The sequence below is a fragment of the Toxorhynchites rutilus genome, chromosome 1, assembly GCF_029784135.1.
Source record: "Toxorhynchites rutilus septentrionalis strain SRP chromosome 1, ASM2978413v1, whole genome shotgun sequence".
In the NCBI taxonomy this organism is placed as follows: Eukaryota; Metazoa; Arthropoda; class Insecta; order Diptera; family Culicidae; genus Toxorhynchites; species Toxorhynchites rutilus.
The window spans coordinates 2022991-2041337 of NC_073744.1; the positions used below are offsets into that span (position 1 = coordinate 2022991).

The window sequence follows — 18347 nt, forward strand, 5'->3', positions numbered from 1 at the left end:
CGTTTCAGATTGAGCTGTGGACGCGACCAAATTACTTACTCGCTGATGTCTCTGGCATTGCAATCATTAGATCAAACTGACGCCATTCCATTAAGGTTCTGAACTACACAATTGTGTGGGGACTCATCATCCTAGGCTATCCTCGGCTTACAAAGAAAATAATTATTCAGGAATTTGGTGTGTTATTTGGTTTTGCATAACAGTAGCAAAATAATCTCCACCAAGCATGACCACTAAGCTAATCGAGACCGGAAATATTTTTGTTGAGAAGAGCGCAAAGCGGAGATAAGTGGGTGTGTGTAAAATACTATCCGAAGTTATTAACAAGCGACTTGAACAAAACAACAGCGTAGTTCTACGTCAACAAAGTGGTCGTTTTTCAGAAGAGGTACCGTCATCTACACCGCTGCAGTCAATTATATCAGTCGATCAGTTTCAAGGAACGTTTAATGTCGATAAATTTAACAGCATTGCTTCAACGTTGAACGTATCTCCGATATCATCAAGGAATATGAGAAGTTTGGGCTATCGAGTTGAAAAATCAACGGAAGTCACACAAGCAGTGCGGAAAAATATTTCCGGTTTGGAGGCTTCTGACATTAGCGAGACAGACGCTTCTAACGAAATAATGTCACAATTGAAAGAGGGGTTCAATTCACCGATTTATGACAGAAACGACCAGCTGAGAATTTTATCAATACTTCCTAATTCATGGTCGTCAAACGAAATCGCGGAAGAGTTCAATGCACCATTGTAGGGGAGGACGGCCACCCGGGGTAACATGGCCACTCTCTAGATCATTGAAACAATCAACTATTGGACAATTATAACACATTAGTTTGGTGTATTGCATTACATTCAAGCATGTATACCCAAGTATACCCAACGTCATGATAAACAATAAACTTTTAAAACTTTTGCTTGACTCATAGCGAGGGCAAGGTGGCCACTATTGTAAGAGATGAGATTTGCCATAAACGTGCCTTTGAACGCGCCAAATTGACGAATTGAATGAGTACATTACATCACTTGAATTGTTGGTTGAATAACTCAAGGTAGGATTTTGAAAAAAAAATATTATTTTGGTATTTTTTCTGAAATTCAATTATTTTCCTTAAACTCTTCCATAGATCACTTTTTTGTAGGACTTACCATTTTCGAATAAAGAAAAATGGTAAAAATATTTGTCCCTTAATAAACTAAGCTAAACTAAGTATGCCAAGATGCTTAATTAGGTCTTCTCGCCCAAAAAGTTTCATTCAATTTTGAGAGGATCATGTAAACATCTGGTCGAGTTGGCGCGAAATCCGTCCATATGGAATTAGTTCCTACACAGATGGGATCAATGTTGATTTAATGCAAGAAAATGAAATAAAGATTAAAATAATTTTCTGTAAGATGCTTTTTCCCCCGCGGCTGCGAGGCAATGGCATGTGCATTACACACAGATAATTTATCTCAATATTCGCAAATTGCAACTCTCCACTCCGCGGTCCACAGTACCGAGTAGAAAAAAAAACAACAACCTCATTAAGAACACGTTTCCTAATTCAATTTATTCCGCCAGTTTGTCTCATCTCAACATCATCATCACAGCTCGAGGGAACGTAACAATGGTGCTTTTGAGTCAGCTCGATACTATGTTGATCCCACGTTCGTCATTAGCAGCGATCATCATCGTCATCATTATATTCCACAGCATCATGAGCTGCAGCAGCAATTGGTGTTGAAAATCGACGAGGATGACGAACACGATAAATCGGAACAACGTTCTCATCGTTTCAATAATTCAGCTGGCCGTTCTTTAGCCGCTGGTGCTACCGACAATAGTCAATCGTCGGATTACGATAACAACACCGGCAGCAGTAGCCGTGAACTGCATGACAGTTTTTCTGATGACATGAGTCTGCTGGAGGAACTTAGTGTGTATGATAGCCACGAGCAGGAGGAAGACTGCTCGGACAGCAAAGAGGCGGAAACGTCACCGAAGCTGTTCCAAAGAAATCAGCAATCGCCTGCCTTACGGCCGCAGCAGTTGGTCCAGGACAAGCTGAAAACCAGTACAAATAGTCTACCTTCCACTAACCGCAACTTTAGCCTACACTATAAATTTAGAAATCACCAGAACGTAATCGATGCCAAAAGACGACAGTTTTTTCTGCCCCTGGAACAGGAACCATTTCAGTCAGTCAAGTCCAACATCACTGATTTACCGTCACCGAGCAGCACTTCTCTGCACAGCGGCTACAGTCATCTGATAGTGGAGGATCTGGGCGCCAAGTCAAGCTCAGCTCCACTACTGATGAAGAGCGAGGAGATCGAACTAGGTGAACGGAGGGTGAGTAGCAGAGGATATATAATTTCGTTGTTGATCGTACGCTAATTGTGCGCCTTGTGTGTGTTTTGCTGTTGTTGCAGAATTTAAGATACTCGCGATCGCAAAGTGATCGGCATCTCGCAGGTGAGTAATTGTTTTTTTACTTTATCTTTACGATTATAATTGATCTCTTGAGTTGATTATATTCATTGTTGTAACGTTTGCATTAAAAAATGTACTTTTTTCGGGAGGTGATAAAAAAACCAAGACAGATAATTGAGTTTGATAAATTTCCCAAGGAAAGTGATTATATTAGCCTATACTTGGGTACCACATCGATATTCAGGCGCTCCATCTCCTCTAACGATCGCTTCGAGTAGTGGGCCGACGCCAGATCCGACCAGAACATCGTGTCTTCGCCCTTATGGTATTTCTTTATGAACGACGCAACTTTCGGCAGGCACTTCGTACTATAAATTTCCCCGTTTACGGCCAGTCCGGAGCTGAAGAAGAGCGGCTTTGACATTCACTTCTCGCTGATTGTCAGCCACAACAGCACCTTCTTGGGGAACTTAGTGTGTAAAATAAACTTCACTTCGGAGCTCACTTTCTTTGTGGGGAAAGTAAAATACGAAGTGCCCTGCCAGTAGTTTGCCATCCAGGGTAAGATAGGTCCCGTCGTCCATCACCACCGCCATGTCCTTGTCCGTCAGGTACATTTTTACTGTTTGGCCGGTTGCTTGACCTCCCGGCCAAGCGCACGTAGCGATGTAGCCATTTTACCCTCGATCTTCCTCTTCAGCATACTTTGGAGCTTCTTGTCGCTCAGGGTCGGCCGTCCGAAACCGGGCTTTCTTTCGATGCTCTGATTGTTGTCCAACAGTGCCAAGATGTTGTAGAAGTCGGAACGGGCGTATCCGGCGTGCACAGAGTTCCGCACGATGCGGCGGGGTACCGTTCTTTGAACGCGCACACTTATGAACGGAGTAGCTTCACTGTTTTCGCCATCACGGTTATAGTTCGACTGATAGAGCTGCCAAATTTTTTCCGCGGACTCATAGGTTACTATGGTTGATGCGGCATAGGTGGTTCCAACAGTGCGTGCGAAGTAAACTCATGTAAAATCGGCAATTTATGTCCATTTTTTTCAAATGCAAACGTCAATCTTTGTAGCGTATACTTCGTCGTAGAGAACAGACGTATTATTCACAATAGCCGAATAATTACTATTCAAAAACGATATTCAATTGATTTGGAAATTGACACGCAAAATACATCAAATAAGTATGCAACCATTACCCATTTTTTTATTCCAAACAAAAATTTGAATTCATCAAGCAGCTCTCATTATATGGTGATTTCCTAGCGACGATCAAGCGGTGAATCCAGTTCGAACCCCGCCGATCAAATCAATAAATTAAACCGCTCTCTTCGGGGAATTATGTGGAACACAAAGAAGTATTGTTGTTTGGCACCACCACGAATTGGAAGCAATAAAAATTCCTTCCAATGCTGCATGGATTTGGGCCACTATACAGAGATGTGTCGAGCATAATTTATTGCCATCCTACGGCACGAAGCAGGGATTAGCGCAAGCTTAACGCTAGAATGCACCCAAATGGATGCAAATTGGAACACATGCCGTTAAGAACATCATCGAAGTGCAAACTCGGAAAGGGTACAAGGACATGTTGTGTTCGCAATCCAGTGGAGAGGCTATCGAACGAGAGTGAAATCTCCATCCTAGGATTTTGATATGGAGATGAAAAATGATTGCCGCGGAGAGTGTTCTCGTTAAAATGCGAGAGCAAAAAAAGAGAATACAGGTTTTATTTTCTCTGTTTTCGATTTTTATTATCGTTGTTATGTATTTCAGTCCTCAAATCATAACGCGAAAATCAATTAAAGAGCATAAGCTTCTCCCTCAACTGGAGGAGTCGAAACAGTTCCTACGAACTCGATGCTCAGAGCGGTGGCGAGCTTAATCGGAAAATATGTTTGCATTTTCCTGAACTTCGCGTGGACGAGAGTGAGAGATCCACTTTCATCCTGGGAAAAGGGAGCATGTGAAGGATGTCAGTTACGCGGGTGGATGAACATCATCAATGTTGCAGCCTCCTCTTGCTCCAGGAGCGGAGCTAATATGCTAATGCTCTCGCTTCAAAAGTGAAAATCTGTGTGCATTGTTAATTGGCGAGCTTCTTTGTTTGTAGGCTGTAGGGCATTTTTAGACAGCCTGTTCTCCATATATTTTAGTTATTAGATGTTGTAGTGGCGCAAATATTATGTAACATTTAATCTAAACAATCGTAGTTATATTTAGCAAAGTGGTGTGATCAAGAAAAAATCGTGGTTTCAATTGATTGCTTGTTAGCTTGTAACACTTGTATCTTCAGTTTTTTTTTCGTCGAAGTGCTTTGTGATAAAAATTCAATTTCCCACGTTTGTTGGCGTACATCACAGGAAAATAAAATGCACCGCAGAATGTCTAGCTTCCGAGAATACAAATTTTTCCGAAGCTTTTCAGCAAAGATCGAGAATTGGCACATCCGGAAGGCAGAATCGCTTTGGAAGCGAATGCGGGAACGGAAACTGGCAGGTGAAGAATAGTTTAGAATAAGAATATTTTCTGTTTTACTGTTAAACCTCGTATGAATCATCCATAAAAATACAGAAAACAACTTCGACTTGCTGTTCAAGTGCTTGGCTCGAAACGCGCTTCAGGACTCATTAATATTCTGGATTCTCCGCTTGGAAAAAAAGCATATTTCATTTAGCATTCATATAAAGCACATTAAACTTTTCATTCATCATCATCGTCACATTGGTGTTGTATGCAACAGCAACAGCAACAACAGCAGCAGCAGCAGACATCGGTTTGGCTGTGGGCGGGGAAGGCAGCATTGATGATGAATTTATGGTGTGTATAGAAACCGGAAAACGAAACGTGTGGAGGCAAGAATACGGTTCTCTAGTAAGCACTGCGCCTGTCAATTACTCGTCGTTGCCATTAGCAACTGGTGGGAGCCGAAACTGTTGCTTCTTCTACTATGATACATTGGCCCAAGATTGGTTAATTTGGAGCTTTGGTGTCACCGAAGCGAGCTTTTTCTTTATCTAGATAAGTTTGCGAGAGCGGAGAGCTCAAACTGTTGCTCCAATATTTTGGTAAATCTGCTTTGAAATTTCATTCACGAAGCACATTGGAATAACGAGAAAAAAATCGAAAACTCTTTTTTATGTAAGGTAAATGATTTTGGTTTGTCCAATCGAAAATATGATCATGGTTTGTCCACCTTTTTATTGCTCTAATTCAGCACACCTGTGTCGAATCAGGTATTCGAATGTTTCAAAACATATGAATAACATTGTTTTTTCATGATTTACTGTAGTTTTATAGTATATTATCACGGATTCACATGTTTTAAAGGATTATAAAATCCACCTTCTGTTGGTGTCAATGCGCCCCTCATTCGAGCTAACTTTTTATCAACCACCGGACGATTATTTGGTACATACTCAGACCTTTTCGGGATTGGAACATTTACAAATATTGTAAACATCATGCTTGCACACCATTTGCATCAGATTTACATAGCTAAACCATGTAGTTAACGCATTTCGATGACCTCAATTATTATCATGAGTTGTCCGATTCATTCATGTTGTTTTGTTCACATGATTCCTATGGCAACCGCTTGGTGCGCTGCAGTTTGTTTGTTGTGTTCTCCGCGCATAGCAGGAACTAAGTTTCTCCGTGTTGAGTGTGTTGAGGTGAACACTTTTAAAATGCCCAAGAAAAGACAATATTCTGAAGAAAGCCTAAATTATGAATGGATCAATTTGATGACAGTAAACTCAAACAATGATAAATGCAACATCTACTTGTAAATTCGAATTTTTTAATTCAAAAATTGTGGTTTCTAAAACCGGACGAACCATGATAATTTTTTGGACAAACCATGATCAGAGGTGGACAAACCATGATCATAAATTCTTTGCGAGGAAAATCGTTAAATATATAAAAAGAAATAATAATTTTTTTTTTCACTCCGGATAATCGAGTCAAACCATTTTTTTTTCTTTATTTGTTTTTTTTTTGCATGTATTTTTCAATAATATATTTTTGATTCATCCCCTTAAAGTCAGAAAACACCTTTCTCACATGAAAAAAAATAATTTATCCAGATTCTCTCAGGAGGTGATAGACGATCATCTTCTTCTTCTTCTTCAATGGCACTTACCTTCCTAGAGGAACTTTGCCGTCTCAACGTAGTATTACTTGCGTCATTTTTATTAGTACTTAGTTGAGATTTCTATGCCAAATAACACGCCTTGAATGCATTCTGAGTGGCAAGCTCTAGAATACGCGTGATCACAGTGCAAGTCGGAGGAAATTTCTTTGACGAAAAATTCCCCCGACCAGAACGGGAATCGAACCCGAACACCCGACATGTTATAATCGACATGTGTATAATCGAGTCCGACCTGTACTGTATTCTTTTAATCAAATCATTTCATTTCAAGCCATTCAGTCATTTTTTTACAGCGGCCAAATTAAATATTTCAAGATCATGGAATACGCAGTTTTATAATGACAGTATAATTAAATGTATGTTCCAAATTTTCTGAATCATCATTCAACAGGAACGGGGTCAATTTTCTATTAATGTGGGACAACCCAAAAAAACATTTAAACATACATAGAAACAGGTCAAGCTGAATGAAACCATTCAAAAAGTAATTAGTTGTTTGGGAACTGCGGCCATCTTGAAATTTGATTTTTCATTATCTGCTATGTTCTACTAGTCGAGAACATCCTTTTGATACATTTTTGAGCATTTTCCATAAATAACTGTGTTCTACTAGTCAAGCCTTTTAATTTTCTTTTATCTGTATTATAGTGACTTTCAACTCATTTGGCTGGTTCGTCACTTTAACTTCCTTTTTTTTTTTTTTTGAAGAATGTCGGAAGTGAGAATTGAATGGATGTTACCACTACGCCAGATCGCCTCCAAGCCTTTTCATTTGATACCCATATTGATGGGTTTGTGAAAAAAATATATATGGCGCCATTTTGTGGTGGTGGCCATTTTAGATTTGAATTTTTAATAAATAACTATTCTACTAGTCAAGCCCTTTCATTAGATAGATACCCATATTGATGGGGTTCTGAGAAAATATGTAATCCGCCATTTTGTAGTGGCCGCCATCTTAGATTTGCATTTTTTATGAATAACTGCATTCTACTAGTCAAGTCCTTTCGTTTGATACCCATATTGATGGGGTTGTGAAAAAATTTTATACGGCGCCATCTTGTGGTTGGGGCCATTTTGGATTTCCATTTTTCATAAATAACTGTGTTCTACTAGTCAAGCCCTTTCATTTGATACCCATATTGATGGGGTTCTGAGAAAATATGTAATCCCCCATTTTGTAGTGGCCGCCATCTTGGATTTGCATTTTTCATAAATAACTGTGTTTTACTTGTCAAGCCCTTTCATTTGATACCCATATTGTTGGGATTCTGAGAAAATATGTAATCCGCCATTTTGTAGTGGCTGCCATCTTGGATTTGTATTTTTCATAAATAACTGCATTCTACTAATCAAGCCCTTTCTTTTGATACCCTTATATTATTCAATATAGAATTATTATACAAATTATTCAAAATTTCCGAAAATCAAAACTAAAATACTCCGGATAATCGAGTATAAAATTCCGAATAATCGAGTCTCCGGATAATCGAGTCCGACCTGTATTAGCAACTAGAGACTTGGGGCTTTTCAACGTACTCAAATTCGTATTGATTATTTGTGATTTTCATGAAGAAAAGTCGATTTGCATTTACTCGTTGCGTGAAAACACACTAAATCGGACAAACCAAGATCATATACCCTATTGGGTTGAATGGGAAGCAGTTTTATTTTTTGAAATAAATTCCTCATAGGGTATCATAATAATAATCGTGAATGGGAAATAATCGCAGGGCGCAAATCAGAGCAGTGTTGAAGCGATTATTTTTGATTACCATTTAGCTGCGTTAGCAAAGTTTTTCTCTATCTCTTGAAATAACCGATATAGCGCTTTTTTTCTATGTTACGTTAGGGTTACCATGAAAAAAACTGTTTTTTTCGACTTTTAGAGCATACTAATACAAACATTTTTCGATGCAGAACATGTCAATATCTCAACTTCACTCAAAGTTATTGATATTTCTTCCCAAAATACACGCTCTTTTCATTTGTTTGTCATTCTTTCTTGGGCAAACATAAAAAATGTTTATTGGCGGAATTTGAAAGAACAGATTTCACTCTACATGGTGGTGTGTGATTTTCAAAACTATGTTATTTCATCGACAATTTTGGTCACCCTATTTTTGACAACATAAAAACGAGCGCTCTATCATGAGTAACAACTTTGTCTAAGACAGTTTTTGTCTAGAGAATAACTTTCAAGTTCTAAATGCTTATTTCCTTTTAAATGTATCTCCTGGACCATTGTGCATTGTCTATACTCCATCCCCCTGTTATCCACGTAGAGATTCTTTTTTTTATCCAAGAATCAACTACGTCTTTCATTTCTTTACCTTTGAACTTTGAACTTACACCCCTCAAAGTTTCGAAAACGAGAGAGTGACGCTTGGAGTGCAAGGTTTTGAACGTTAATACCTCTTTGCTGGTTGAACGGAGTGGTATGATAATCATTTCATTCGAAAGACAAAATGTCCAAGAGTTATATGATTGTTAATTATTGATCCGAAAACTTGTTTTAATAAAGGGTGTGTCACATTAAATTGCATCACGGAAAAAACGCTGTAGAAATTTAATTTTTGGGAATTATATCTTCAGCTTTCGCTTATAATCAGATAAGAGTGTATAGATCACGTTGGCCATGCTTTACTGTCAATTTTTCGTAAATTTGGAAAAATGTCGTCGAACGAAAAAGAGCATCGTGAATTAATCCTGTGCACTCATTTCGAGAATCCGGAGTTGTCACATCGGGACATCGGTAAGATGCTGGGAATCGTCCAATCCACGGTCAGCAGAGTACTAAAACGATACTTCGAGAACCTAACCATCGACCGGAAGGTGAAGAATGGCAAAAATGGATGCTCCGTCAGTGAAAAAGATCACAAGCGCGTAGTTAAGCAGTTTAGACGTGATCCGAGAAGTTCGGTCCGGGATGTCGCCAATAAGCTGAATTTGTCAAGTTCATTCGTCCAGCGGACCAATCAGCGGGAGGGCTTGCGTACATACAAGGTTCAGAAGGCTCCTAACCGCGACGAAAGGCAAAACATGGTGGGGGAGACGCGAGCCCGGAAGCTGTACACCGAAATGCTGACGAAGCCGCATTGCCTGGTAATGGACGACGAAACCTACGTCAAAGCGGACTTTCGTCAGCTGCCGGGCCTGTTGTTCTTCTCCGCAGAGGACAAATTCAGCGTTCCGGAGGAGATTCGCAAGCAGAAACCATCCAAGTTTGCCAAAAAGTACATGGTGTGGCAAGCGATCTGCTCTTGCGGAAAGCGGAGCGCCCCCTTCGTGATGACCGGCACGGTAAACGGGCAGGTTTACCTTAAGGAGTGCCTACAGAAGCGCTTACTACCACTATTGAAGCAGCACGAGGACCCGACCATCTTCTGGCCGGATCTCGCTTCGTGCCACTATTCAAAGGACGTGTTGGAGTGGTACGAAGCCAACGGGGTCACCTTCGTGCCAAAGGAAATGAACCCGCCCAACGCGCCGGAGCTTCGCCCAATAGAGAAATATTGGGCGATTATGAAGCAGGCCCTCCGGAAGAACCCAAAAGTTGTCAAATCGGAGGCGGACTTCAAGAGAAAATGGATTTCTGTTAAAAAAAAACTACAACCTGACGTTGTACAGAACCTTATGGACGGGGTAAAGAGGAAGGTGCGATCATACGGGCTTGGGCTCGAAGTATGAATAAAAAGAAAATGCCAAAAGTTGTTTAATAGTTTTTATTTTACTGTCTAAAATTTTCAAAAGGATCGGTCTACTGGGCGAATTTCTATAGCGTTTTTTCCGTGATGCAATTTGATGTGACACACCCTTTAGGTATAAAATTCCTTTGGAAAAAGGCTATTGAAATCACATAAATCCGTATATAAACTAGCGCACACTCGGAAATCCATTCAATTGTATTGCGATGTGAGACCCGGAACGTCTCGCTCACACGACTATGCATTATGCTGTTCTCTCCCAATTCCACTTCGTTTCTGCAGCCGAAGCATTTAGCGAAAATAGAGGAATCGATAATTCGATACCGATGGGTGCCATTGACTATGGATTTGATAGTGAAGAATACGAAATGTTTGATATGGTGTAGTGAACATTATTTCACCATATCGAAGAAATCACATTTATGAAAGCAGCGTTATAAAATTATTTGTTTACGAATACCACAATCGCTCGTCGTTTCCAATTGTTGGGAAGGAGGTATTTTTTTTTTGCTGTGTAACTCCGTGGGGGAATCCGTTCCTTCTTAAGCGTTAATAATTTTGCTCCAGATCAACGATGATTCCAATTGTCAGGGCTCGGGTAGGGGGTGTTATTTGGCGCTGGATATTTCCGAGGAGAAATCGATTCCTCCTTTAAGCGTAAATAATTCTTTTCCGGCTTTCATCGAGAGATGAAATGTCTTGTCCACGTTAGTCCTACGTCCACCTTGTAGTTATATCACAGATATTACCCGCTTCTAGTTTTTTAACAAAAAAAAAGCTAAATGAAGAATTCAAAAGATAAAATAGGCAACAAACACTGATATCTAGTATACTAGTTCTTCTGTTGATTGATAGTTTGCTCACTTAGAATATGTTTAATCAGGGGGAAGTGCAGTTCATCGTCACTCTCGATTTTCGAATCATCTTCCGCAACTGCGTCCTTTTCCATATTTCGGTTAGTATTTAGAGAGAAAATTTGTTTTTTTCAAGACCTTATCGATCATTCGGCATTGAGTATTTAGATGACTTCTAGATGTTTATGGAACAAAAATCATACCATTTAACTCAGTGGGGTCATCCTTTTTTCTAGGCAACGTCTCATACATATTGCTTTGTTTTCAGGGCCTGTAACGTAGTTCAAGTTTTATAATTTTATAGTTTTAATCAAAATATTTCTGAAAAAAATCAATATAATCATTTTTTCTGAAAACAATGAAAGCAAATGAGAAAATGAAATCAGTAAACCCTTTTTTTCTATTCTTTGATTCTTCCATTAACATTGACCGAGAATTATTCAGCATCTTTTACAATTTCCTGAGAGTCTCGCCTAAATTATACGTTCTCCGCTAGTTTGATGTATTAAAAATTCTAACTTTTTTATAATTCAGATTTTTGGCACCACGATATGCCAATTAATCGACAGCGAAGAATTATCTACGATGTTAGATCCTATGCTAAAGGCGAATGAATTACAAGATTAAAAGCATCTTTAATATAAAAAGCAAAAAAGCTACTGTGGACAAAATATGTAGCGCTGGAAATACGATTTTTGTAATTTCTCTGAATTGGTATCGAAAATTACATTTTTTCTGAAAAGACATATTTTTGTTCTCAAACCCCCCAAAATGTTTTTTTTTCATTTCTTCTGGTTAATTTTAATTTTTATTGTACGATTTTTTTTTAATACTTGATGCTTTAGAACACGCGAACCAATCCAAAACAATCTTCTAGCATTTGGTTCTGTGCCATGCCAATATATAAGCAAATACAAAGATTAGAAATCAGTTCTGAATATATTGCCATGATCGGGAAGCTCTGCTGTATGACTGATAAAGATGCTCGAATTGGATATTGAATCGAAAATAATTGCTGATCGGACATCCTCGATAAGCAATTTGTGCAGTATTGTCCGAACCGTAACTCGTTTTCTTCTCTATTGAGTGTGGCTAGTCTGCCTGATCAATTACAGCATGAATATTTGAACATGGTTTGTGGTCTGTTCGATGAGAATGATTATAGTTTTGGTGAGCCTTGTATTAGTTATTGCACAAAGCCACATTGCACAACACTGAAGCCAACACTGAAGGTGCTTATTCCTTTCGTTTCGTTCGTTTCTACTGCAAGAGCTGATTCTCCACTATTCAGATAAAGTCCAAAGCAAGAAACCAACTGAACGATTAATACGTTTTCGAATACGTTGATTTGCATTACTGCAAACGTCACATCGGATTTCAGAATGTAAATTGCGTTTCATTCATTCATTCAATTGCGATCGGGTGAATATTTAAGAATGTCGATCTACACAGATTTATTTACACTTGAAACGAAGTGGGCATGTTTGGCAGCTTTTCTCGCAAATATGAAACATTCAAAAAACTACAGAACAGGTTTCACTCATTAAAAAAAAACGGATGCACCAATAAAAATACCAATTTTACGTATAAATTTAACGTGGACATCATACATACCTACCATACATAAGGAGGAGAGAGGAAGTTCTGCGATTTAACACGTTGAGCCTCGCGTCGGTCCCTAGGGGTGACATTGAGCTTGGTTAGTTTTCGTATGTTTTACAAAATGTGACTGAATCACGCTTAAGTTTTCAAAAGGACCTATCTGTTTTGATCGATTCTCTTTATTGGCTCTCTCTTTAGATAACAACTGCTTTGTAGACGGATTTTGCGATGTTTTTGTCAGATAATTTGATAAACGAGCTTCTCTTCTAATCTCCAATTGATTGAAAACATCAGGAAATTTTTAACCACTGAGTTATTACGGGAGAGAATGTCAATGACGAGAATTGTTCAAAACAGATAGGACTAACAAGATCTGCCACATTTCATTCTGTAAAATTTTTGGAAAAAATCTGTATATCTGTATCTGTAGCAAAAAAAAAAATCAGTATCGAAAAATTAGGGGAAAAAATAAAATAAAGATTTATTTTTATTTTGAAATTATTTCTCTTATTTATGGTTATGGGTCGTTAAAGTCGTATCAATACAACAAAATAAATCATAAAAAGGTTTTCTCATAATCCGCTGAAATGTATGATGTTTGTACATGGTTTTGCCTTTATCTTCAAATTTTTCGTCAATTTCATCCTTGAAGCTCCTCCTTGAGCCGATACATAGTTCTTCGCTTTCAAAATAGAGTCTATAATTGTGGATGCTAACCGATTTGCGGACTTTGTTCTGTTGGCATTGTAAAACGAAAATATTCACTCAACACTGATGAATGTTATCAAAAAGTGTCTTACAAACGACCCTGTCTGTCTTACAAATGATCTTAGCAATGGATACAAAAATTTGTCATCACGCCTTTTGGCATCCAACAGCTGGGGTCACGTTTTATCTGAGTCACTCAAGCCCATAAAATAAAATCATTTAGGATTGGTGGCTTGACGAAATTTTGAGGGTTTACCAAGGCCACAGTTTTCAATTGAGGTTATTGATGAGCGGTAGAACAAAGTTTAGGAACAGAATAATCGGTTTGACCATAGGATTGTTTAAATGAGTCAATATACGATTGGCGGAATGATTATGGTCTTACTTAACTTGGAACGAATACATCAGTTTAAGCTCTTCAAATCGCAAAAGATTTCGCCAAACTACTGCCTGCCACGAAAGCCAACAAGATGGCGTTGCGTTCAACATTTTTATAAATGAAGGTATCTGTGTATACACTGTAATAAAATAAATATTTGTAATTGAATTTAAAAAAAATCTGTATGTAAATTCTGTATCATTGCCGAAAATCTGTAATTCTGTATCTGAAATTTGGCGAAAAATCTGTAAAATACAGAATATTCTGGATATGTGGCAACCCTGGTGTACACGTGTTCTGTTAAACCATTTGTTTTATCTGTTTTAGAATTAGTTCGTTCTTCCAAACCAGAAATGAGTGCATTAGCCCTGCTGAAAGCGTGACATAAAATTGTTGTACTTGAACCGATTCATTTATCATGGATCCACAAAAAAACATGGTGGAACAGTTATGCTTAGAATATCAACATGGGACAATTGAGCTTGATTTTGTTTTTTTAAAAGCTGGGAACAAACAATATCTTTTTTGTGTTTTTTTTCGGAAAAATAGGCATTAAAACATCGTTTTATGAAGGAAACTCAAAATTGTCAAAAATTAACATGGGACAACTATGCGTAGAACGGCAGTGTACAAATTGCAATATTCTTGGGATTGATCCGAAACGAAACACAAAGCCATTCATGACGAAATTATTTCCTTCCCGTATAACCCAAATATTTTTAAGACACAGTAGTAGATTCGTCTTATCAGTAGTTGATATCAGAAACATTTGTTATCCACAAAATCAAGATACGTTCTGTCCGCATTTCGATTACAACAGTCACATCACTAGTATTCGTTCAAGCGCGCGTAAGCTCAACAAAATCCACTGAACACCGATTGACAGTTGCCGTTTGGTTTCGTTGAATTGTCAGGTGATCGTTTTTTCACTGGTGCTGTTGGTTTTCAAATTGCGAAATTTTCTAACTATCCGCGGTTCCAAATTAAAATGAATGGCCAATCGCTAAAGAACGACGATCGTTATCCGATCGCGGAACGAAATCGTCGGGCCAAAATGAAGTTTCTCGTCGGAGTGAAGGATTTCTACGATAACAAGAAAACCTCCATCGAGTTGCGCACCACAGGAAACCCCGAGATGGATCTATCCATTCCTGGTACTCCTGTTTCATCGAAATATCTCAGTTCGTTGCCAAGTCGGCAGTTAAAGGCAGAAGAGCAACAAAAGGACCATGTTCTACTGCCAAATGAGATCATTATCAGCAGCATGGTCATCGACAAGTTTCTAGCGGACATGAAAACTTTGGATTCCGACGAAAACTATGCTGAAGTCACTGACAAAGTCGAAGAAGATGAAACCAAAGTGGAAACCAAGCAAGAGAATGCTACTGCTGAGCAATACTTTCTAGAGTCGGAGCAAATGCGTATGTACCAACGAACATTCAGCCAAGCTGTGCAGACATTGCACAGTGCTGAGGTAAAAAGTCCTCTCGTAAAACGCTACTTTGAAGAGTCATCTGCTAAGCAAACCTACAGTCGCGACTTCGAAGAATCTTGCAAGGTATTGGATCCTACACAATTACCATCCGATCAACTGGATATCGACTCAACAACCATCACGAAAGGTTACAAAACATCGGTTCCGGGAACTCCCATTGATTCGAAGCATCTGAATAACCTCAAATTGAAGAACTACATCAGTGACTCTTCGGATGATGAGAATGATGATGAATATATTACCTCCAAACTAGCTGATCCATTGGATAAGTTTATTCGTGACATGGAACAACTGAAGGCAGCAAAGTATGGTGATATGAGCAAGATAAAAAATGATACTTCGGGAAACATTTCGTCGGAGGTAGTTCAGGAATCCTCCGAAGTGAAGCAACCTGAGATTGATTCGATTGAACAACCATTGGATTTGGAGCAGACTATTCAAAAATGTGGCTCATTGGAAGAATTGCTTGGAAAATTCCAACCTTTGGAGGTTGACAAGCAAAACAGAAACGAGTTTTGTGTTGATGAGTACATGAACACCTCGGATGATAGAAGGACCTACGCGAGAACATTTTCGGAAGCCGCTCAGTTATTGCACTCAACAGATGCGAAAAACCCGAACCTTTGCAATTATTTTGAAGAGTCGGATAAGATCAAATCTTTCAAACGTGGATTCTCAGAGGTGTACCAAGAGATTGGAAAACAACACGATAACCAATGTGGCGATGAAAGACGGAACGAAATTTCAGTTACATGCTCCAGCGCCTTTGATAGATCAGCAGCAACAGCTTCAACTTCAAATGAATGTGTTAGGAATGAAACAGAAGATATATCCATACCGGGAACACCTATCAACTCGAGAAAGATATGTCCGAAGGACAAAACGATGCCTACGATTGAAGCGAAACGAGAGAGTACGTATGCCAAAACAGTTATTCCATTATCCCCAAGTCTGCACAGAAGACGTAGACCGGATGGTCGATTCAGTGTGCAGTACTATTTTGCGTTCGGGATCTTTCGACGGGGACGCTTTGGCTTCACAGAGAGCCCGGACTCGAACAAGGATGAGGCATTGACATCAACTGGCTCCACCGCTGATAAGTTTTTCTGTCTTACAGATGGAGCCGACCGTCCGGAGGTTGATAAGTCAATACCAGAACGCAACGGGAACGTCGACAGGGAGTTCTGGAAGAATTTTGGTGCTGCGTCGTTGTAGTGCACTAAAATATAGACGAAGAATTAGGAGGAAAATTAATTTCAAAATAATCGTTTAAATAATAATTGATGAATAAAGTTGTATAAGTTGAACTTAAAATTGTTTCTTGTTTTCATGGTAGAGAAATCAACCCAATAATCGAGACTAATAATTGTTTCCTAACTTCCAGAGATCGAAGCTGTGGAGGCATGTCGATGGCTCCGAGCTGCCGGATTTCCGCAATATGCCCAAATGTACGAGGGTAAGTTTTCATTACTCTAATGAGCAATTCCAAATGAAATCGTCCTAAAAATGCAGATTTAAAAAACATGTATTTTTGATTCGAATGAAAGTTTGTATTCCGTTTGTGTTGAAGGAAATATGAGTTTTTCACAGCAATTGGGATTTTTTTGTCTCAAGTGTAACTTTTAAAAGGGACGTATCGATTTTAGTAAGAGAAATCTTTGATAATTTATATCTCAAACACTATGAGTCGTATCGGTATATTGATGTTAAAATGTGGAAAAAATACACTGAGAAAAAAAATTAGTACTCTTTTTTTATTTACAAAAAAAAATTAATTTGCGAGATCTGAAATATGTATTTTTTTAAAAAAATTTTCATATAAAATAGAAGTCATGTAGAAAATTCTAAAAATGAGTCCAAGATGGTAAAACTATTTTTGACGAACTTTGTAGAACATCGAATTTTTATGAGTTTTCGAAACATCGAATTTGTGTATGTTAACAATCATTTTTAGCCAGAAATTATGAATCCTGATGTGTTTTTAAACAAAAAAGCTCTTTATCAATCTCCTTCTAAATGCAGCAATTCTCTAGATATTTAAAAAAATATTTCTAATTTATTGTCTTTTTTATAGTAAATAAGCTCTTTTAATGTGTTTGTCGTGTTATACCGTCATGTTCATGAAATTTTATGAATTTGCTTATAATTTTCAACAACTTTTCCAAATTTTTACCATAATGATGTCATTATGGTAAAAATATGTTTTTTTTTCTATTTTTTTTATTAGGGTGCCCATTTCCATTTTGGGGTGGTCCGAAAATAATTTTTTTCCATTTTTCCCCAAAAACGACTTTTTTCAAAAGTTTAATTTTATAACTTTTGAACCACTAAACCGATTTAGATGATCGGCATATCGAATTAAAGCAATGAGCAAGTTTTTTATGGAAAAATATTCGTTTTTGTAGTTGTTTTTCATTGTTTTCATGGCCCTGGACTAGAGGGCGCTATATTTTTTTTATAATTTCTCTTGAAAGCTGAGGATTTTCTATATGACATATCTCGATTTCAGAGATGCTATTTTATTCGTTTTTGGGATATGATTTTTCGAAGTTAACCGGTGGTTCGAATGATAATTATTCCTCCTTTATCCAAAAATGACTTTTCGCAAAATCATAACATTTGAACTACTGAACCGATTTAGATGATAGACATATTTAATTGAAGCCAATAAGCCTTCCAGGATTCCAGTCGCATAGGTCTAGTCTAGTCACAAAGGAATTTTGAACGAAAACTTAAAACATGTTAAATTTGAAAAAATCATATCTCATAAACGAAAAAAATAGCATCTCTGATATCGACAAATATGTTATAAATATTGAAAAAAAATATAGCGCCCTCTATCTTTAACCTAGTGGTGCTGCCATAGAAATGAAACACAAATTTCTGCATAACTCGAGAACTAATCAAGCAAATGGAACCAAATTTGGCATATGGATGTTTTAGGGAACAATAAATGTTTTTATGATGGTTTGACACTCCTTTCCCCTCTCTAAGGAGGGAGGGGGGGAGGATGCTAAACAACTCGAGAA

General features: G+C 38.1%; 2 protein-coding genes across 2 annotated transcripts in view; both read left to right on the forward strand.

The window, feature by feature from the left end:
* Positions 1 to 18347, forward strand: part of LOC129763324 (stAR-related lipid transfer protein 13) — a 59214-nt gene that overhangs the window by 23675 nt on the left and 17192 nt on the right. The window contains exons 3-5 of the mRNA XM_055762274.1: positions 1568 to 2338; positions 2419 to 2461; positions 16703 to 16774. Of these exons, the coding sequence (XP_055618249.1) occupies positions 1568 to 2338; positions 2419 to 2461; positions 16703 to 16774 (886 nt within the window). The remainder of the gene's footprint in view (positions 1 to 1567; positions 2339 to 2418; positions 2462 to 16702; positions 16775 to 18347) is intronic.
* On the forward strand, positions 13454 to 16676 carry LOC129763329 (uncharacterized). The gene is made up of 2 exons (XM_055762286.1): positions 13454 to 16231; positions 16436 to 16676. The coding sequence occupies exons 1-2, from the start codon at positions 14812 to 14814 to the stop codon at positions 16531 to 16533; spliced, it is 1518 nt and encodes a 505-aa protein (XP_055618261.1). The 5' UTR covers positions 13454 to 14811; the 3' UTR covers positions 16534 to 16676.